The following is a 22936-nucleotide window of genomic DNA, read 5'->3' on the forward strand; positions in this document are numbered from 1 at the left end:
GTGGACCACTGCCTCGGTAAATCCATTCGATAGAAACCAATATTCATTCATAAGCTGGAATGTATATGAAAAATACATTTTGGAGTGAATGCTGCGTGTTTGGTGGATATTGTATTCACCGCCTATTTTTGAAATAGCGTCAACATTGTGGGGTTCACTGCCGTTGACCCTTTCATCATGTTCCCGCAGCATTTACATGAGATAACAATGTCGGAGGAATTTTCCTGAGATATCCCACTTCACTGTGTGCCGCGTGCGTGACAGGCGTGCGTGACAGGCAATAATTCAATTTGAAACTGGCATATTGCATTTGGAATCTAATTCACACCAGCCATTTTGTTGCCTCCTCCCCTAAAAATTTAATGCGAAAAGAATTAGACCCCCCCCCCCCCCCCCCACCCGACTTTCATGTGGGGAGTGAGAGAGAGAGCGAGCGAGTGTGCAGCCAATTCTGAGTCTTACTGAGTGGAAGGGACATGTGACAATATGAACACGGAACACACCGACACTGAGGCACCAGAGGATAGGCTACATGCCCCGTCGATAGTTGTCCCTTGCATGGCCATCAACACTGCAAGTGTTATTTTTAACTCTTGAGAGTGCACAAATGGAACCAAACTGGTTCCAGGATTTTACAGCGAACACTTTTACAACCCTGCCTCATCAAATAAAGCTGGCTTTATTCAGAACACACTTACACAAATCTATGTGGCTATTTTTGAACAAGGGCGAGAAACGTCTTTTGGGGGTCTGCCTAAGGAATAGTTTAGGCAGGGGGTGATGTCGGGCCGCTAATCCCTATCTGTCAGAGGGACAGAGAACCTGCTGCTGAAAACAAATATATATTCACACGGGGACATCCCTAAAAAAAGATCAACAGAAGTAGGAGAATGCACCGTGGGTGTGTGAACAAAAGTCACTCTCAGGCTTTTGCAATGTACATTTTAAAGAAACCTTCAGTGTCTCTTAATAGTTGGAGCTCTCTCAATGACGAGTAGATGAGGAGGGAGGGATGTAGAGTTTAACCCTCAGACTTAAATGAAAGGAAAACGTGCAGATTTTCAACTTCAATCCCATTATTCTTATCTAATCAATAACATAGCATGGCAAAAATCTATGTCTTCTGTGTATTTCTCGCGAAATGTTGCAAAACAATGATGTCAAACTCGTCGTTTTATGTCATGGGGCCTACGGAATGTATGTTTGACGTCATTATTTTGCGACATCGACATTTCGTGGAAAGATTCACAGAAGACATAGGGTATTATTTTTTGCCACAGTGATCGCATCAGAACAATGGGATCTAAAACTGAAAAACTGAAAACTGGCGACGTTTTCCCTTTACACTGAGGATTGTACTGTGAGGGCAGGAGCAAGAGAAGGAGAGAGGGAGAAAGAGACAGCGAGAGGATAGCCTGGGTATTCAGTGAGTGGTGATGGGGGTTGGAGGAGGAGAGGGGAGGAGATGGAGGGGGGGGATCAGAGCTCGCTGTGGCACTCCCCGACTCTCTCCCTTTGATCCACATCCCCAGGCCCTGCCTGCCTGCCTGCCTGCCTGCCGCTCAGCGCACGCTAGCTCAGGCGTCCGCTAGTGATTCCTGACAACTGTCGGACCGAGATAAGAGGGTGGGGGTTGAGGAAGGGAGGGGGGGGAGAGAGAGAGAGAGAGAGAGGGAGAGAGAGAGAGGGAGAGAGAGAGAGAGAGAGCGAGCGAGAGAGAGGTGGGTGAGCTCTCCAAACACCCTTCAACGGGAAACACACACCACTACTGTACTTCCACGTCACGAACACTTATTTTTGTTTTCTTTTTTTAATCAATAAGCAAATGAGAAACGAATCACGTTTAAAGAGTGAGGGGAAGGGAGGGGTTTGCCAAAAATACCCAGGAGGAGAGAGAGAGAGACAACAAGAGATTTGGCTGCTCTCCTCGTTCTCCTTCGCTCATCCCTCCTTCAACCTCCACATCCATTGCCCCCCCAAACCCTAACCCCCCTTGTTGCCCCTCCTCCCCTCTGCCCAACTCCCTCTGCCCCCTTTCTACATGACACCACGCACCTGAATGTCAATGATTGTTGTGGTCTTATAATGTGCTCTCCTCCGGCGCTCTTAAAACTCAAGGGTATTAAAGGCCCCCCCCAACCAATCGTCCGGGCACGCTGTCAGCTGGCACGCTCCTGTGTCAACTAATCAAAGGATGAGCGCATATTATTTACTTTGCCTCCCATACTACTTGAGAGAGAGAGAGAGAGAGAGAGAGAGAGAGAGAGAGAGAGAGAGAGAGAGAGAGAGAGGATGGAAGTATGGAGGTTGTTGTGGGGAGAGGAGGGGGTGTTACTTGTTAATTGGAAAGCACCCGTAATACTGACACTGTTTACATTTGTGGCAGGAATGAAAAAAATAAATAAAGGAAAAATAAATAAAACACGACGTGTTCTGGGAGAGCTGCTGAGAGAGTCAGGGGAATTAAAATAAATATCCACTGATGGAATAGATGGAATCCATGTTTTTACCTATTTATTCAAAGTAGTCTTGCATTGCCAGATGATCAGAGATCAGATCAGATCTTCAAAATTCAAGGTAGTTGCTAGAACATCGGCAAGAATGGCGGCTACAATAAACCTATGCCCACTGCTTTGAAAATGAATAATATCACCGCCTCAATATGAAGGACTACCCTAAAGACTGGATTGGTTCTATAGTTTCCCTGTTTTAGCAATGAAAGCTGGGAGGGTGTCCTCAGTCCTTAGTAGAGCAAAGCCTTTAGAGACTTGTGAGTCTATAGTTGTTGTGCCTGCCTTGTCCTTGCTACTGTACACTGTAAATCCTGAGTACAAATGGAACCAAATTGACTCTTACAGGTCCATTTGGTTACTGTACACACTCAGAGTTTCAAATGGATCAATTAACACTGCAGTGGGAATTAACCACTTAAACCCTATATACTTAGTTGACCGGGGTCCCGTCAGGGCTCTATTCTAGATCCTCAAGTATTACTCTCTACACCAAATCTCTGAAAATAGTCAATCTACAGATTGACTATTTTGATTGATTGATTGGAATCTTTATTGACAAAATGCATAATATGCTACGGTTCATGTGGTTAAATGGGATGTGGTGTGGTTGTAGTTTGTAGCGACTGGCATTCTAGTTGGACAGGAAGCTGTCCTTCCTACTTCCTTTGTCGGTTCTGCATGTCACTCTGATAAAGGAACTTATTGGTTGAGAGTGCAAGCTATCCCACAGGTTGGGCAGGGCAGAATCCACCACAGGAAAAAGTATGTAAGTAAAAAAAGTAAGTAAAAGTATGCTTTTGGCTATTTGATTCATATGACTATATCCTGGCTCTTCTCCTTCTCTCCCTACAATCTTTTCCTCACCTCCCCTTCCACTTCTCTTCCATATTTTCACCTCTCTAATTCCCTCTCTCCATCTTTTTTGCTCCTCCCATCTGTGGCCTCTCTCTCTCTCTCTCTCCCTCCCTCTCTCTCTCTCTCTCTCTCTCTCTCTCTCCATTCCGCCCTGCCAGATGAAAGGGTCCGGGGCGGAAAAATCAAAACGCTATTTAAATGCAAGGCCGCTTGTGTGCGGGGCGAGAGATGCTTCACCCCCCAGCAGCCAATGGGGGAGTTGTTACGTTTCTCCGATAAATAGCCAAATATAACGGAATGCGATTTACATTTATCTCACGGAGGCAGCCAATATGACTTTCTGTAAATCCTGGAAGATGAGGATTTAAGTGAGGATGGAGGCTGAAAGAGAGGACCGCTGCATGCAATCTGAGGACGACCACCAGCTCTTCCTCTCCACAAATGTAACCAAATGGACCCTTAAGAGTCCGTCTGGTTGCATTTGCACACTCTCAGATAAATTAACACTAAGGATTTGACTGTGCACTCTCATACACGAATGCCTTTTCCATAAGGGCTTTTTATGGAAATGAATGTGTGCTTGCAGGATTTTCAGTGAGGAAATTCAATCTATCAGTTATTATGTTCTTTATTCCTCAAGTTCTTTATTATCTAAGAGCTTTTTTCCCTCCCTTTACTCTCAAGGGAGGGAACAATGGCCATCATATCGGAACAAATGACGTGAATTGAATGCTGTCATACCCTGACCATCAAATGCTTTTTTTCTCCATTATAGGAGTATTTTTAAATCCCAAACCACAGCACAGTATATACATTTATGAATATATATTATGTAGGGGTTTAGGGTTCACCCGAATGCAAGCTTTGGTTTGGTTTGGATTGCTTCCACCAGTAAATGGTCTGATAAGTTGCGAGTGCACTGAAGGGACATATAAGTTCACATATAAACAATAATTACAATGCAAGCCAGTGGAGATTGTGGATAGTGGAAACTTATAAGGGGGCTTCAGGTCCATTCTTTCCACCCCCATAGTTAAATTAACACTCTGGATTTTGCAGTTGCATAATTTTTTGAAAGCTTCCCATTTGAGTATCTGTGACTCATTTGACTGTAGACTGTAACTGCTGTACACAGAAGAAGACAGGGCTGTCTGTGCACACAGTAAAATCACAAAAAAGTGTTAATTTAACTCGATAAATGAACACTGTGGATTTTACTATGTGTGCACAGCTCGGCACGGCTCAGGAAATGGAGCGGCGATTTTGGAATCGGCTGGTTTCCCGTTCGATCTCCGGCTCAATTCCAATGAGCACGTTGGCTGCGCATTGTTTCCTCCCTTGTCGGTGTGTGAATGTGCTCCATCTGAGCAGCCATCTGCTGGGTGAACCCCCCCCCCCCCCACCATATTCAAAGCTGTGTGAAGGGTGTATGTGTGTGTCCGTCGGGGCTGAACCTAGAGTTCAAAGCAAAAGTCGGAGGTTCAGGAGGTCATGTGGAGTCTGGACCGGCCACCCTTGTGAACCCTGTGGCAGTCGTACAGGGTTCACAGGGTTGAGGAGAGGGTCCATGTGCTCCCTCTTGGTTCCAGATACCGTTCTGACAGTAGGGGGGGACCGTGATTTATTTTAAGGCGGAAAAACACATGCGGTGGGTACAAGTGTCGAATTCGACTTGGTGGGCCTAAACTCTACGTGTGATATTCCTATTCCGTTTATATTCGTGACACTTGAAACAGCGTAATGGACGTTCCATGTTTTGGTTTGGTCTGAGTTTTGGTTTGGACTGATGTTGTCAGAAACTTTATCACATCATTTGAAAATAAATATAAATATAAACAAAAAATCCTGACTCTTAAAGGACGACTTCACCACTTTTCAACATATCTTCATATAATAGGTCCTCACTAATGCTCATGATAAAATGGTAAAAAAAAAATCTAATCAGTCTGTGTCTCAGAGGAGGGCTGTAGACAGTTCAGAAACCCGTCTACCAGTGACATCATCGATGGGGAATCCAAGCTAATAAAAAGTGGTGAAGTCGTCCTTTAATTTAAATCTCAGTGTGTACAATGGAACCAAATGAGCCCATAACAATTTGGTTCCATATACTCTCAGAGTTAAATTAATGGTGACTATAAGTGATACTTTTGGTTAAAACAAAGTGTATTATTAAAAGGTTGAAGCTCCAATAGAAAGCATTGCTGTAGATTGTATCCTGTATAATGTTCTCTCCTGATAGGATGACATTGGTATCCCCACTTGAAAATGTATTTTGAGCTGGAGAGAACAAATACTGTTATTGAACAAACACTATGATTACTATGGGAATATAGAGCTACTTTCAACTACTTTTAACACAAAAACAGAACAACACTTACAGCACCTTAATACTGAGGATTTTACTGTGTAGATCTCACTTCTATGTTCCTCTCTCTCTCTCTCTCTCTCTCTCTCTCTCTCTCTCTCTCTCTCTCTCTCTCTCTCTCTCTCTCGCTCTCTCTCTGCCGCTCTCTCTCTCGTCAGGTCCCCAGCTGGCTCATGCTGTCAGCGGCCCTGTGCCTCTATCTCCAGCTGAGAGTCATTCCTCTGTTTATTTACATGTCATTATGGCTCGGAGGTGACAGATATTAGCACTGTCAAGAACTATTTGACCTGACATTCTTCAGCGGAGTGGCTCCCCGCTGCGTTCTGCAAATACACACCGCCACCCCTCCCCCTCCCTTCTCCATCTCACTCCTCTCTTCATCTCTCCCTCCTTCGCCCGCCTCAGCTGCTTCCCTCTGCGCTCGCAAAAAGAGTTTTGTAACTAGTTTGTTGTGAGAGCTCAAACGAAATGAAACGAAACAAAAACTACAGATACTGCATCACTGTTGGATCCGCCAACAACCAGTTTGGTTGGAAATAGAGGCTGGTGCAGGTCTTGAGTCAGTAACTAATTATAATGTCACAGTTATGCATTACACAGCTGATTGAGCTGCCAGTACAGCTCAGCGAGCTGATGTTAAAAGTTAGAATCTACATAAGCAGTCATCCAATAAAGCAATTTCACTGAAACCTCTGTGTAATTTATAATCTGTCATACGACATTGTCACATGCCATAAATAGCGGATCTACAAGCTCACAATGGATCGTGAGCTTGTAGCTACAGTATGTTCAACGAAGTATAAATCAGGCGTAATTTTTCCGTGCCATATCTCTGTGTGCATCTCTCTAGTAGCCAGATCCCAATACTCAAATGTCCATCCTCGCGTCCTCCATTCGCGTCGTTTCCTCACGCCTTAGAGGGCGAAGGAATTGATCGAGTTTGCTTTAAGGAATGGGAACGCTCCTCGCTCAGTCAGTGTCATTTTGAAGCAGCGGCAATGACTGTTCAAAGCTGGATTGCTGGACCACTCTGGAACCCGGAGGGTAGTCATGTGGAAGAGGAGAATGTATACGTCACACATTCAGACAAAAAAAAGACAACAAGAGAAGACTGATGGTCCATTGTGGAACCTTGGGCCGTCAACCTTTACTTTATAGAGTGCAGTCAGAAGACAGGCCTTGATAGCCACAGCGTTGATATACTGAATGTAATAGATAAGAACTTCAGAATTCTCCAGGCGCTCAACCGAACGCTTGTTTGCATGCAGACTTAGATGTGGAGCGAATTGCCTTCGTGATATATCAGGTCGTATTGTTTTAATATCATTAATTTGCTGTTCTTTTATTCACATAGTATAGAGGGAATCTCCCTTGTTTGTCAATAAAGATGCCTTGCGCATGTAAAAGGTAATTTCTGTGTATGTCGTCTATAAACTGGACTTTAGGGTTTATTGAACCAAGAGTGACAGTTCTGTCACGGCACATCAGCTGGTGACCCCGACGTGATCCTGTCCAGTCCAGACGACCGCTGGATCCATAAGATCCAAATAACAATTCGCCCATACACTATGTGCTACAATTCCTTGGGGCCCCAGGAAGGGTACACACGGTGCTATATGTGAATTGTATTATACCAAATTTAGGTCAATTATTAAAGACAATGTGTAAATATGATTGCATACATGTGAAGTCACCACTGAACAGCAGATTGAATGACCTTTGTGTTTAATACTTAGGCTCTGTACTTCCTATACCCCATGATGTCCTGTTAGCGTGGCTGGGTGGACCGAGTTGATCCTCCCAGCAACTGTCTCTGTATATGTTTATGAGACCACCGGAGACACCCCGACGTTTTTTTTACACGGATGTTTAACTATCAGCTGTTACTATCAGTTATTTGTCTTTATTTATATATATATTCATGTCAAGGCCTCTAGAATAACCCACGATCCAACTTGGGTGTTCAAGCAATGCATGGCTATATATATAAATATATGGATTTATTTTTGTTGTACCTCGAAATACCACTTTTTCACGCTTTGGTTTTCGGTGCGGGTGAATTTATCTAATATTAGTTTTACACTAGATGTAGGGGGTTTGTCTGTGTGCCTGCATGAAATATCCTTACAATTGTCATAATGGTCCTATAGTTTACTGAGACACTACACTGTTTCTCTGTATTCTGTGGTCCTATAGTTTACTGAGACACTACACTGTTTCTCTGTATTCTGTGGTCCTATAGTTTACTGAGACACTACACTGTTTCTCTGTGTTCTGTGGTCCTATAGTTTACTGATAAACCACACTGTCTCAGTGTACTTTATGATCCTATGGTTTACTGAGACACTACACTGTCTCTCTGTATTCTATGATCCAACAGTTTACTGAGACAATACACTAAGTGGCCTTTACTAGGATCTCTAAACCGCAAACCACGCCTGGTACATGGGAGAAGATAGCGTGTAGCCTAAGTTGTGTACGTTATGTGTCGTTATGTGTTATTATGTGAAAGCTGAGACTGCGGCTAAGAAAATACTACAGGTTATATTATGTGAAAGCTGAGACTGCGGCTAAGAAAATACTACAGGTTATATTATGTGAAAGCTGAGACTGCGGCTAAGAAAATACTACAGGTTATATTATGTGAAAGCTGAGACTGCGGCTAAGAAAATACTACAGGTTATATTATGTGAAAGCTGAGACTGCGGCTAAGAAAATACTACAGGTTATATTATGTGAAAGCTGAGACTGCGGCTAAGAAAATACTACAGGTTATATTATGTGAAAGCTGAGACTGCGGCTAAGAAAATACTACAGGTTATATTATGTGAAAGCTGAGACTGCGGCTAAGAAAATACTACAGGTTATATTATGTGAAAGCTGAGACTGCGGCTAAGAAAATACTACAGGTTATATTATGTGAAAGCTGAGACTGCGGCTAAGAAAATACTACAGGTTATATTATGTGAAAGCTGAGACTGCGGCTAAGAAAATACTACAGGTTATATTATGTGAAAGCTGAGACTGCGGCTAAGAAAATACTACAGGTTATATTATGTGAAAGCTGAGACTGCGGCTAAGAAAATACTACAGGTTATATTATGTGAAAGCTGAGACTGCGGCTAAGAAAATACTACAGGTTATATTATGTATAAGCTGAGACTGCCGCTAAGGGGCGACCCCAAAAATACTACAGGTTACATGCACGTTATGTTTAGCTCCAGCATCCGAGCGAGGTGACGTGAACGGCTGGCTCTGCAGCCTAGGGTTGCCCCCTAAATAGTACTACAGTGTGTCATATATGTTGTCTTTATATGTATGTTATATGTATGTGTTCCGAATGAATGAAGGCCTCTGTAAGTCCTGTCTGTTTGTTTGTTGTTGTTTTTTTTAAGGAGCATCCACTAGTCTACACCTTAGTGGAGACTATTCTTCCTGAGGTCCAGGTTTGTGCTTAAGTACAGTCTTGAGGTATTGTTACTTTAAAATTTGCTGCAGAACCACTTCAGCCCTGCATACAGCTCAGCCATTTGGAAATTGCCGATCTACAAGCTCACAAGCTATTTCATCTCAAGCACTTCGTGCTTGTGGATCTGCTATTTTCAAAGGGAAGCTTGTGCATGGGGACAGGCTGCCTATTAAACACTTCTCACGTTGGTGTCTCACTCCACTCCGATACCATTTTTTGTTTTTGGTACTTTGACCCAAGTACATGTCAGTGGATAGTGTAATCTGCTCCGTAAGCATTTTGTTTAGAGATTTTGTCCTGCTTAGGAATTTAAACAAGGAAGATAACCGCCTGCACGGGGTTCAGTGGTGGAAGCCAAGGTCACGAAGTATATTTACTCAAGTGCTCTACTTGAGTACATTTTGAGGGTCCCATTTTGTATCTCACTAGAGTGGTTCCAGTTTTCAATACTTTTACTTCTACTTAAGTGTACATTTACTCCAGTATGATTACTGGAAACCGTGGCTGTTTAGGCTAGCTCAATAGTGACTCATTGTGCTAGTAGAATCTGCTATTGTTGTTAGAGTTATGAACAGTCTGAAATACGCTATAACTATGATTCGTAATCCCAGAAATTAAGGACACAGATAACTAAGTGGTAGCCCTTAGATTAAAAGATTGGAGTCAGGTATTTTGGAAGATGGAAAAAGAGGAAAAGAAGCGAGGAGAGAAATATGATGTTCAAATAAATTAGTTTCTTCAGAGAATTCTGCAGGAAAAAAAAACAGAAAAAAACAATAGCTTCCATACAGTAAGTGAGTCACTCCCCTCAGAGAGAGAGAGAGAGAGAGAGAGAGCCTGGCGCAGCACTATAGAAAAAAAGGGGGGACCCTGTGAACTGATCAGATCTTATATGCAGAAATAATGTACTGTGACCAAACTAAGCGTTATCCGTAATAATTGTATCAATTTGTAGATCTGCTATTTTCGTTAAATTTTATGCACAGTCTGCAATATGTAGTATACCTATGATTTGTATAATCCCAAAAACCAACAGTTTACTTTCTTAGAAGTGACCAGACCAGAAACAACATGCAAGTGCACTAAGGTGATGTTCTTCTAAGTGATTGTTGACTCTGAACTGAATATCAGTAAAAAAAATATATATATATAATAATAATAAAGAAAAAAAGCCAATTTGACCGTGTGGAGAAGTAAGTAGAGTGTAAGTGTATAATAAATAGGTTATATTTAAAATAAGTAATAATAATAATAATTATTATTATAATGATTTTAAGAATGTAACAGTGGACAGAAAGCCCAAACGCTTCTATGTATTGTTACATTAGTATATCTATATTTTTTTATTACAACTATCTCAGACTTTAGAAATGGGTTGGTTTCACATTCGAGGACTGCAACACTGGTTGGCGGACGGTCATTTCTTTCTATGAACTGGAAACATGCAGTGGAAGGCCCTATAATTCTGTCTGATCGACATGCTGAGGCAGAGGGGCACCAACATTGCAAACTGCAGTGTTCACGAGACTCACTTCCGATGACACCTATGGCATCCAGAGAGCAAGCCTTGGGAAAGCTTGCGTGACTTTTGACAAACTTTTATCTGTTACAGACACTGGAACTACTATGCCATGGAGAAGGACACACTTTCTAAGCAAGAAGTGGGAATATCTGAAGCAAGGTTGACTTACTGCTAATCGTTGTTGTTGGGGCCTCGACATGTGTAAACAAATACATTTTCTATCGCTCTGGGTAGGACACAATAAAAAAATATATATATATTAGATGAATTTAAAACAAATGTATTTCTGCTTTAACAAACAAACAATTAGTTGCACTAATATATTATAGAGTAAACCTGATTTTGACTCGCATAGATTAAAGTTTCAAAAGATCACATAATAATATTTCACCAGTAGTAATATAATATTACATCTGATGTATAGTGACATCATAGACTAAAATAACTATAATAGCTTAATCAGAGAAAACAACCAAATTGAAGTGAAACTGTTGTAATGTGTAGTGTTAAATAGAATGCCACAATCAAACTATATATATATTCAAATTAAACTAAATTATACAGGCCAATGTCAAATTAGTTAACTGAACGGAAACATGCTGTGTGCGTGTTGGCTCCTTTTGTGCTCTGGCTTGATTTGATTCACATACAGCGAAGTGAGGTGTTTGTGTGTGGTGCTCAGGATATCTCCCTCTTATGTTAATGGTCAGTGCGTTTGGTTTACATTATGAGAACATGCCGGGTTTTGGTTTCAAAAGAGGTCATACTTTACATCAGCAACCATGCGGTGTAAAATGTATCCAAGCATCTTGCTCATCATTGACCTAACGTTTATTTCATTTACCATGTGACCACTGATTGACCAAGGTGTGATTAAGGTTGGGTATGCTGTCGTTAACCTTAAGTGTTCTCTGAAACAGGTCATGGGTTGCAGAAGAGAATTGTACAATCTTGTACAGCCCGAGAATAATGTCAATTGACCTGTGCATAAAGCACAGGAAAGTTGTTTTGTTGTGTTTCCAATTACATTTTGTGTATGGTATGTGTTGTTGTGTATGTCAAAAAAGGTAAAGGAGGGTGGCACCCTGGCCTCTGCACATTCCTATGCTGTGTGCCCTGCCGGGTGTCAGGTCAAGGAGGGAAATAATATGATAGAGATCAAAGACTCACCATCAAACCCCCACCCAAATTTTTTTTTTAGATAAAGGAGGGACACTACACATTTAATTTGAGTAGTACCAATATCACTCTCAGCCAGACAGGAACATACCATTGTTTCATGGGGTACATCTATGCTGCCCAAGGCCACTGAACGACCCCAGAATACATATTAATTTTGATTTTGATTTTGATAGTAATGTTGGGGGACATAATCTGATCGTAGCGATCTCCCTGGCAGCTTTAGGCACAGTATTTATAGGCTGTCTTGCCCTTCGCAAATGGCAAGTGATAAGAGAGCAGTGACAGAGTGATCCCAATACACACCACAGAAACATTATATTGCCACCTGGGCCCCCATGCTGAACTTGACGAAGAACACCCCTGCACAATATCTACGCCCCGACTTTCGACCTCAAGGAGGGTACGGATCTGACTGACGCTTGGGGGTTGGGGCCCCTGTGTATAATACGGGGGGCTCCGGTCTCAGGCCCCAGGAGGGTACGGACCCGGGGGCTCGGGAGTGGGACCTCTGTCTCTTAGCTCATTCAGTGCCAAGTACATTTGTTAATGGCACTGGATGGGTTGGGGGGGGGGGCCTAGTCTTGGGCTCTGTCGGAACCTCCTCCTCCGGGCTCGGAAAAGTGACCACCTCAACCAGAGGAATTGGAGAAGAAACCAAAAATGCACACATATTACAAGTTTTTTTTTTTTATAAAAAATAATAATAATACACATGTTAGAATAGTTGCTTGTAAAGGAAAACTCAGTGGGAATGCCCCACTGAGGGACCCTAAGTTTAGCAATACACTTATTGAAATCTAATGACAAATGATGTGATTGTCCCCAATAAGAGCTCATGTCCAGATGGTAGGTTTGGGACTGCCCCAGCCTAGTTCAGAGTTTCCCCTTCAAAGAAAAGGGTTTTCCTCGGCTCACATGACTCAAAAAGAAAAAAATGGGACCTGATTTTTTTAAAACATGCAATATGTTATGCTAGTGGATAATTTCTATAAAGTACTGTGTAGATTTTGATCTTGTGTTGTTGTGGGTACTAAATTCGTACCCAAGGAGGGGTTGATGGTCCATTGTGGAACCTTGGGCCGTCAACCTTTACTTTATAGAGTGCAGTCAGAAGACAGGCCTTGATAGCCACAGCGTTGATATACTGAATGTAATAGATAAGAACTTCAGAATTCTCCAGGCGCTCAACCGAACGCTTGTTTGCATGCAGACTTAGATGTGGAGCGAATTGCCTTCGTGATATATCAGGTCGTATTGTTTTAATATCATTAATTTGCTGTTCTTTTATTCACATAGTATAGAGGGAATCTCCCTTGTTTGTCAATAAAGATGCCTTGCGCATGTAAAAGGTAATTTCTGTGTATGTCGTCTATAAACTGGACTTTAGGGTTTATTGAACCAAGAGTGACAGTTCTGTCACGGCACATCAAGACATGAAGGATGCGATTGATGTATCCTCACCGATTCCTTGCTCGAAGCAGCTTGGGGAATCTCCTCTCTCCTATAGCTCTTGGCTCCTCCAAAAGCAAATTAACATTTGTGAGGCAAACGATTTCCGGGTCACGCTGGAGGACGGAGGGCACAGAAATGTGAGTATTGGGATTTTGCTTCTGTGCATGCCTCTGTGCATGCTGGGGGACATGCCTGTGGCCCCCAGCTAATCACACTGAGCTGTATCGGCCATATGTCTGGTGTCTCTCTCGGCTAACGCCTTGTGAGAAGGCGACAGCTTGTTTGGCTGCGTGCTAATCGCCGTCATCTGGGCCTACCATGTTGTCGCCCAGTTCCTGTCACCACCAATCAAGCGCCTAATTTGAATCAATTAAAGATATCCAGACATGCTGCAACCTCCCACCCTTTCCCCCCTTCGCCGCCCTGCTCTGTCCCTCTCTCTCTCTCACAACCTCTCCAGTTCACAAACTATGACAGTACATCAATCCAGAAGTAAGTTGGGAAATTTGCCTCTAACCACAATAGCTGAATGGTTCGGCTTGTCTGCACACTGTCCTGCAGAAGACGTTAAATTAAATGTCTGGATTACCTGATGAACACCTACAATGGTTAAAACAACTTCTAAATAGGCTACATTATGTTCTGTCTGTCTGTCTGTCTGTCTGTCTGTATGTCTGTCTACCTATCTACAAATTAAACTTGCTTTGACACAATTTTTAGGTTGAAAACATTTGTCAACTGACATGGTTGTGCGATGAAGTACAGTATAAATTAGCCTGTGTGAGGTTTCTCACAAAGATAATTCAGTGTAATGAGTTTGAGAATAAGAAAGGGGAGAGAGAGGCGGAGAGAAGGCTCACTGACACGCGACAGAAACAGGGAATGGAAATAGGAGGCCAGGATGAGAAAACAGAGGAGGATGAAGTGAAGGGGAAAATAAGAGCCAGGGATGCTTCCCCTGCACCCACCATGACCAAATCTGCTAATTGAATTGATGCACTGGCTTTTATTTTGGAAATAGCCACTTAGTGTGCTGAGATTAGGGCCCCTCGCCCAGCCCGAATCCTCATTTTGATGAGAAGGGGGGAAAGGAATATTAGCAAGGCAGTCTGGAAAATAAATCCCACATCCTATCAATATATACATGATGGATTTTGATGAGATTCCGAGAATGGCGAGCAGGGGGCAGGTCTGTACCTGCGTTTATCGAGACAGAAAGATGGATAAGATGGAGACGGGGGATGCACGAACGCAAGAACCTGGTGGGATGTCATCTTAGCCCACACAGTAAAACCTTTAATTTAGTGTAAAAAAAACTATTCTCTTTTGTAGTGGGAGCTACATTCTGCTCTTTTTCATCGCTTCTCTAATGAGAATCAATTCTCAGAATGTTATTGATCAAGACCTTGTCGACTACCAGTCCAGTCCGGTTGAATCTCTTAGTTGTGTCCCCGCACGGCCATGACACAGCCAGTCGAAGATCATTGCCAACAGTGTCCACTGCACCTCTGTACTGCGAATACACCTAATAGGTCTCTGTATCTAAGAATGACTGAAAGTTACTGTAACTATTACAGTATTATAACTTGTTATGTTTTTCTAACATCTTAGAATGTACTAAGTTTGCTACTGTATGCCTATAGAAGCTGAGCATCCGCTGATGGGGGCGAGGCAAGGCTTGACTATCCTGTCCTGTTTACAATTAAAGCGATGCTCTGTTTAAAATGAGACATTCCACTTGAATGTGTGAACTGACTGTTCTCTCAAGTGTCTGGTTGGGGAGATTTTCCGAGCAGGCATTATGGTTCTGCTACCTGCCAAAGTGTGCCACAACAGTGTTCCATTCCAATCCGTTTCATATCGGTTGCAACGTTAAATATTCATTCACACACGAGGTGGAAAAGGTCCTCATTTGTGAGTATTAGCTAAAGATACGACCAATTGTCTCCCAGGTTTATATTTAGTGCAGCTCCACATTTTAAAGACATCAAAGGAATTTTACGGTCACTGTGACGTCTGTGAGGTTACTGTCACATGTCCCTCCATTTAGCACACGCCTTACATGCGGTAACACAATGTATTCTTTTGTCTTTCAGGACTGTAAGTTTGCGAATGCAGTTTGTTTGTCGCTGCTGCTTTAACTATATATTTAAACATGCCTCCTTCGTAACATTGAATTCAATTTATTTTCTTTCTGCCAGTAAAGGGGGAGTTGGGATTTTCAGGATTATCGCCTCTGACAAAACCACATCTGCTGCTGGTAGAATGGCATTAGCTGATCTCATAATTACCTCTGATTGCATCAGATACTCCGTTCAGTATCGCTGTGTAACGCAATTAACGCCTTGCTCCAGTTTCAATTGCAGTGTTGCAAGCACGTGCGACACCGGAGATTCTGATGTGGGTTTAGTTTTGTCTATGCGAGCAATGTTGTCTTTGTACAATGGCCACCTACTGGTCTGACTCCACAAGGTGGAAATGTATAGCCTGATTTATAACTGCCAAAATAGACAATATATGGCCCGGACGGTTGGCGTAACCGTCTGGGCACCTAGGCTGGTAATTCGACTCCCGATCCCGACGACCTTTGCTGCGTTTCACCCCCCCATATCTCTACCCATTTTCTGTCAGCCTACTACTTTCCTATCAATAAAGGCAGAAAAAGCCCCAAAAATATATAAAAAAAATAGACAGTATATGCAAAGCGTTGTGAGCTTGTCGATCTGCTATTTCTGTGGACATTTAAGCGTACAGGATAAAAGACAATGGGAGGAGAAAAAGTCACTTCTGTTCTGATATTGGTCCGTGGATGACGGATAAGTTACGCATAAATGCGTTTGATGCAAGCGTTTTATCTTAGGTCCCACTGTGCAACAGTGAGTGAAAAGTGAGAGGGTCCTCTCATGGCCGGTGAGAGGGTGAGGGATGGGAGATAGGGTCATGCATGCCTTCCTTGAGATAACCCCCGACACATCCGGATGCCACCATCCTCTCATCTCCCATCAGTCACCCTGCTACCTGGAGGCATTTCAAGACAGTTTCTGAGTACAGAGAACCTGGATGGCTTATCCACTCACTTCCACAGTGTGTGTATGTGTGCACATGCACACGCACTTGTAAATGTGTGCGTGTATGCATGCATTTATTTTTTTGGTACCGTCTCCCTTTGTCCTTCCTCCATTCATCCCTGCATGGATTTTTCAGGAAAATATCATTTGATCCCGTTCTAATTTGTCCCTCATCTTATGTCTCTCGGACATACAGTGAAGTCTTATTCCTTCACATGCAAATGAGCTCAACAGCTATGCTGTGAATGTCCTCTATTAGTGCTTTTGCTTTATAAATAGATCCTTATGGAGAAAGAGGCCATGGTGCAGCAGTCGTGGCTGAGAAATACGCATCAAAGCCGTATGGTGATGTGTAGTATGTGTGCAGTGTTGTCTTCTCTTGAGCCATCAATGTCTCATTACAGCCACACTGGGTCTGCTTCAAAGAGATGCTGAACTTTGGTAGAACCGTGGGTTGTATAGCTATCTGTCTCCGTGGTAATCTAAATAGAGAAAGACAAATATCTTTGGAGCTGGATCCAGGGTGTGAACTCTATTTCGATGGACGTGAAGTACCATTCACTCTGACTGTTCAGCTGAACAGGTTTCAAAATCCACACATTTAGCACATGAACAAATGCCAGCAAAGTGGATTCTGTGAGTGTATAAGAAACTAGTGAAATGGTTGGACATTTGATGGAAGTTGTCTAGTGCCACATAAATTGATAGATAGCTCACCAATATTGGAAGATATGCCATGGCCTTCTACATAATGCATATTAGTGCACCTCATTTGAATCTTAAGAGCCCTGATGTCAGCAGGGAGCATTGCCACCGTCTACAGAAAGTGGCCACTATCGTTTTGCTCCAGGTGTAGTGGTCTGCATGGCATCACGTTGTGCCACATTGTAAGCTTGTAGATCTGCTATATCCGGACTTATGCCTTATGACTTATGCATGGAGGCCAAACAAAAGCCCACTTCCTTCTGACTCTCACGCAAACAAAACGGCGCTTAATTGGAACAGTTGAGGAAATTAGTGGTTCATCAAAGGCCGTCTTTCTGTATATTAAAACGCGGCACATATTTATCTGAATGGATGCACACTGTATCCATTTACACTTCACACCTCTTCGTCTGCGTGGCCGCAGGCTAGCCACTTCTTAGAAGTTGAAAGAATTAATTACTTTTTATGTTATCATTTATAGAGGCATCTATCCTGTGTGTGTGTGCGTGCGTGTGTGTGTGTGCATGTGCTTGTGCTTGAGCAGTGTGTGTGTGTGTGTGTGTGTGTGTGTGTGTGTGTGTGTGTGTGTGTGTGTGTGTGTGTGTGTGTGTGTGTGTGTGTGTGTGTGTGTGTGTGTGTGTGTGTCAGGGAAGACAGTACGCCTCAGGGTAACGTTCTTTCAACTGTGTCCTGTGTTCTATTATCGCTACTCCTCCAGTGACACCGTCATGCTGGAGACACAGCTTCTGAGAGGACTGAAGGGGGGGGGGGGGGAGAGAGAGAGAGAGAGAGAGAGAGAGAGAGAGAGAGAGAGAGAGAGAGAGAGAGAGAGAGAGAGAGAGAGAGAGAGAGAGAGAGAGAGAGAGAGAGAGAGAGAGAGAGAGAGGAGAGAGAGAGAGAGAGAGAGAGAGAGAGAGAGAGAGAGAGAGAGAGGTGATAGAAAGGATGAAGAGGGTGGGGGGTGGGGTTTTGAGTTTAATGTCAAGGAAGACGTGGCAACAGGTCTCTCTGTTTTAACCACTTAAACCGTCTAGACTTGGTAAACTGGACCTGAGTTGGCTCTGTACTTGGAGCTTTTTTTTCCATCTATACCAAATGTCTTCACCAAAAATAGCTGACCTACAAGCTCACAGACACTGGGTTTCTAGTGGTTAATTATTTTTCGGAACCTCTCTCTGCCCCTCCCTCTATTCTTCTTCTCTGAGCATCACGATAGGATACTGGAGCATAGTTCAGCGATCTTCCTTTGACTCTTAAGACAGCAAATAATAGCTCATAGCCAGACTGAAGAAGGCTTTTGGACCACATGTACAACCCCTGCATACCCTTTTGCGTACACAGAAACCCACACATGTACACACAAAATGCACATGTATACTACGACTACATGGCCAGTGTTTTGTGATCATTTTCATTGTGTTGTAGCAGCTGGGGCTAACATTGGTTTCCAAGTTCAAGTTCCATGCTTTTAAATGCTTTTAAGACTTTTATTATTACTTGGTGATAACCAAAGTAATTTAAATGGAGTCAGCAATTCATTAACACTCCTAGATTTTGGCTCAATAATTAGAATTATTTAGGTATGTTTCAAGGCTTGGACATCACAGTGGTCAGTGAGTCTGAATATTGAGAGCAAACGCCTCTGTTTTAGAGGCCCCAAAGCTGTGGCTGACAATACTAGTCCATTCGTTGTTCCACACAGGAACCCCGGGTGCTGCCTCTTACTGTGCCAGCCCAAAATATTCAACCTTGCCATGCAAGCGCCTTTTAATTGATGTCAATGAGTTTATGCTAAATATGAAGATTTGAATAATTCCCGCTTTCAGGCGGCACAATGGCCCTCGCCGTGGTGACAGGCCACCTCCCCGCTGCCCTGAATAGACATGTCAGGCTCCCAGAAGCCCCCTCACCTCCTCGCCCACGTTGGGATTTGACACCTCCTGGGGTCCATGGGCACAATCTCTCCCTCTCTCACACTTTCTCTCTCACTCTTTCTAGCCCTCTCTTCTCGCTCTGCATGAAACTCTTTTTTTCCCCCTGTGATTGTGAATCACCCTCCTGGGGAGCGGCAGGGACTCAAGGCCGTCTTAAATGCTTCACAAACACCAGCTAATGCCCTTTCTGGGGTGAAAGAAGGGAAATTAACCCAAATTAAAGGGAAATCGGCAGTGGGGTGAAGAAAGCGGATTACAGGTACTTCAGTGAAGAGTTTCTCTTCATCTCAGAGGAAAAGAAGAAAAAAAGTTTTGCCTCCTTGATGAACTTCCTTTAAAGAAAATAGCGTGTCACCATGTAAATAGTGTGTGTTAAATTAAAAGGATGGCCTTTGTTGAGGAAGTGTGCTGTGCAAACACAGTGTGAATGCTAATTGGCAGTGCTGGATTTGGAACCGCACTGATAACCAGTGTTTAATTCAGTGAACCGATGAAAAGAAAAATGCTGGTGGGTTATCAGTGCTGCCTGGGTCACTAATGAAGTACCTTTTAAATGGTTTGTCTGGCCTCTAGCTAGTTCAGGACACTAGCAGGACTTCCCTGTTGTCTTTCTTTCTTCAACAGGATGGATCATTGTCCGTTCTTCCCTAGCCATACGACAGCATTACTCGCTGTAAATAACAGATTTTCAACTAAAACAATGTCTCGTAGTTGAAAATCTGTCATTTTCATAAATACGTATTAGATTACTGAGGGGTACAAAGATGCTTTGCAGTCTTTTTTTCGGGGAGTCATGAGGTGATGCAGCCTCAGTGTGTATGCGTGCATCCGTGTGTGCGTGCATGTACTATGTATGTGTGTGTCTGTGTGTGTGTGTGTGTGTGTGTGTGTGTGTGTGTGTGTGTGCGTGTGCGTGTGCGTGTGCCGGTGTGCGCGCATGTGTGTGTGTGCGTGCATGCGTGCGTGTGTGCTTGTGGGTTTGTGAATTTTCCAAATGCCACGGGTGTGTGAATGTTTGTGTGTTTTCCTTCATGGAAGTGGCTGCCAGTTTAGTGGTGGATACCTGTGTGCAGCAGTGCCACCGGCGACTTGGCTGCAGAAGAAGAGAACGGGGGCTGCATATGGCCTTGATTGTGCAAAGCAGTTCCTTTCTCAGCTAATTGGTTTATAGTGGCAGAGGAGCGGGAGGAAGCCGAAGGCCATGTGGAGACACACAACACAAACCGCATGTTGCAGTTTCCCGCTCCATGAAGTGGCCGCTTGTTTGGGGGGCTAGGACCTGTGTGTGTGTGTGTGTGTGTGTGTGTGTGTGCTATTTTCGCATGAGGATGCATGCACACGTACGTCTGGGCCGATCTACGAGCTTGTAGATCAGCTATTTTTGACGCTTGCCACTGCCGCGTAACTGCGCATGGACTGACTGGCGAGGCCCTCTCGCAGCCACTCTGACAGTAAATAGGACGCAGTAGTGGCTCTAATCTCTGGAGGCATCTAATGGGAGCTCTTCATGATCTGTTAAACAGCTGAATCATTCATGAAGCTGGGCTGGGGGTCGGCCTGGAAGGGGCCTGACTGGCGGGCGGGGGGGGGCGGGGCTTGCAGATTAAACACCAGTTCCAGAGCGCTTGTTATGAAAGCGGGGGCCTGGGGACACAAGGTGTCTGCTGGTGCCAAGGGATCCCCAAACAACCCCCAGTTCCCCCCCAACCCCCTCCCGAGTCCCTCTCTAGTCTCTATCTGTTCTACCATCCCTTTCTCTCTCTCTCTCTCTCTCTCTCTCTCTCTCTCTCTCTCTCTCTCTCTCTCTCATCTCTCTCTCTCTCTCTCTCTCTCTCTCTCTCTGTCTTTCTCCACTTGGAGTGTTTCTTGAGTGTTTCTTGAATCCATTTTGTCTGATTCTTTTTAAGGTGATACCAAGCTAACACAGCCAGGATGAATATATATCATATTTGTGTCATGAATGCATTCACACAGAATGCAAATACTACACGAATATAAAGTGCTTTCTTTTTATAGGAACAAGGTTCATTTTTCTGAGATTGTGCTCCATGAATAAAGGCATCTTAGAGTGTCCGCCCTGAGAATAGGAGGTTGGTGTTCGATTCCCTGGCCGGGTCATACCAAAAGCTGTAAAAATGGGACCCAAAGTCCATGCGACATGGTCCAGTGGGTGTACTTGTACATCAAGCTGCCTCACGCTACAGAAACAGGAGATAGGCTTCTGCCCTTTGGGCCACATGGCTCGGCAAGGCTTACTTTTGCTTAATGGGAGCTTTGATATTTCCATAAACAATTATTTTTAATTAAAATGTGTGCTTCAACGGTGAACATCTTTTGGTGCACCATGTGCTCTGTAGAGCTCACCTCCAAAAGCACTTTCACTTCTGCCCTTAGGGATGACACAAGTTGACTTACACAGTCCTGGCTAGGCAACACAGGCTGGCGGAGCTATGCACTCCCCTTTCTAGTTTGTAATTATGTTTCTAAGGAAGTTACGCACAGTCTTGTTGCAAGTCACTCTGGATAAACAAAATGGCAACAAAAAAATTGAAGAACATAACCTTTATTGTGACCTTGAACTTTTGGACCCAAAAGTTAATCATGCCTTTGGAGGATCCTACTGATCATGCTCACCAAGTGAAGATGAAATGAAGATCTGCCTGCATGTCCGTTCTCATGTTATTTTGTTCACAGACACACATTGTTACACAGACAGGATGTATTACAATAGGCTGCCACGCATTGCTATGAGCAGGGTATTTAACACAGGAGGGGTTGGCTGTTAGGCCAGTGAGTATACCTTCAGCTCAATATGCATTAGGCCATGGACCATATTTTATTTTTTTATCTCTGGGACCCCAATCTACACTGTAAAATCTGTGTTAATTTAACTCTGAGAGTGTACAAATGGTACCAGATGGACCTTACTCTTTGTACACTCTTACAGTTAAAGTAACAGAACAATATGGGTCCATTGTGCTTCCTAACTGTCGATCTGCAGGGGACCCACTTGTATCCCCCTGAAGGTCCCCGAACCCCACGTTGAGAACCAGAGGCTTAATCCGATCTGGTTAAGTCAACCTTTCTCGTCTTTCTCCGTCTTCCAGGTGATGAGCATCCTGAGCAACCCCAGTGGCATTCCCTCACAGCCCCAGCATGACTTCTCCATCTCGCCGCTCCATGGCGGCCTGGACTCCTCTCCGTCCAGCGGCATCTCGGCCAGCTGCAGCCAGCGCTCGGGCGAGTCCATCAAGGCGGTGGACAGCCTTCCCTCCTCCCAGTCTTACTGTCCCCCCACATACAGCACCACCGGCTACGGCGTGGACCCTTCCATGGCCGCCGCCGGGTACCAGTACAGTCAGTACGGGCAGAGTGAGTGTGACATTCATTTTTAATGATGGTCACAATACAGTTTCTGTCATACAGCGTTTTATATGTATAGCCTCAAAGTAAACATACATAGATACGACAATGGACACGAACATTGACACTGTCAACCGGCCACAGTGGCAACTGACCAGAAATTGCACAAACGCCACCACTTTTAAACTCTAAGCACACTAGCAAACTTTAAAGCTTCTCACTTTTTGTTTGTTTTCTTTCTTCCTTCTTTTACACATTTCTATTGCTGTAATGGGGTTGTTGAAAACATTAGCATGAGGTGAAGTGGAAGAGAAGACCTAGACACTATGACATTGATTGCAGAGTTGTGGAGAGCGGTTTGAAGCCATGAATACAAGTGTGTACGTTTGTAAGTTAAAATGCTAAAACATTACTAATTTCATTCCATGAACACAACGTTCTTCAAAATGTAATGCACTTTCAATTTCTTTTATCTGACTACTTTATAAAATACATTAAATAAAATACA

At 43.6% G+C, this 22936-nt stretch overlaps 1 protein-coding gene across 3 annotated transcripts in view; it reads left to right on the forward strand.

Moving 5' to 3' along the window:
* The window catches only part of LOC308097529 (paired box protein Pax-7-like), a 74407-nt gene that overhangs the window by 45730 nt on the left and 5741 nt on the right, over nucleotides 1–22936 (forward strand). For all 3 annotated transcript variants that reach the window (XM_080445349.1, XM_080445350.1, XM_080445351.1), the window contains exon 8: nucleotides 22173–22437. In XM_080445349.1, the coding sequence (XP_080301475.1) occupies nucleotides 22173–22437 (265 nt within the window). The remainder of the gene's footprint in view (nucleotides 1–22172; nucleotides 22438–22936) is intronic.

This window comes from Gymnoscopelus braueri (genome assembly GCF_963280865.1).
Source record: "Gymnoscopelus braueri genome assembly, chromosome: 12".
NCBI lineage: Eukaryota > Metazoa > Chordata > Actinopteri > Myctophiformes > Myctophidae > Gymnoscopelus > Gymnoscopelus braueri.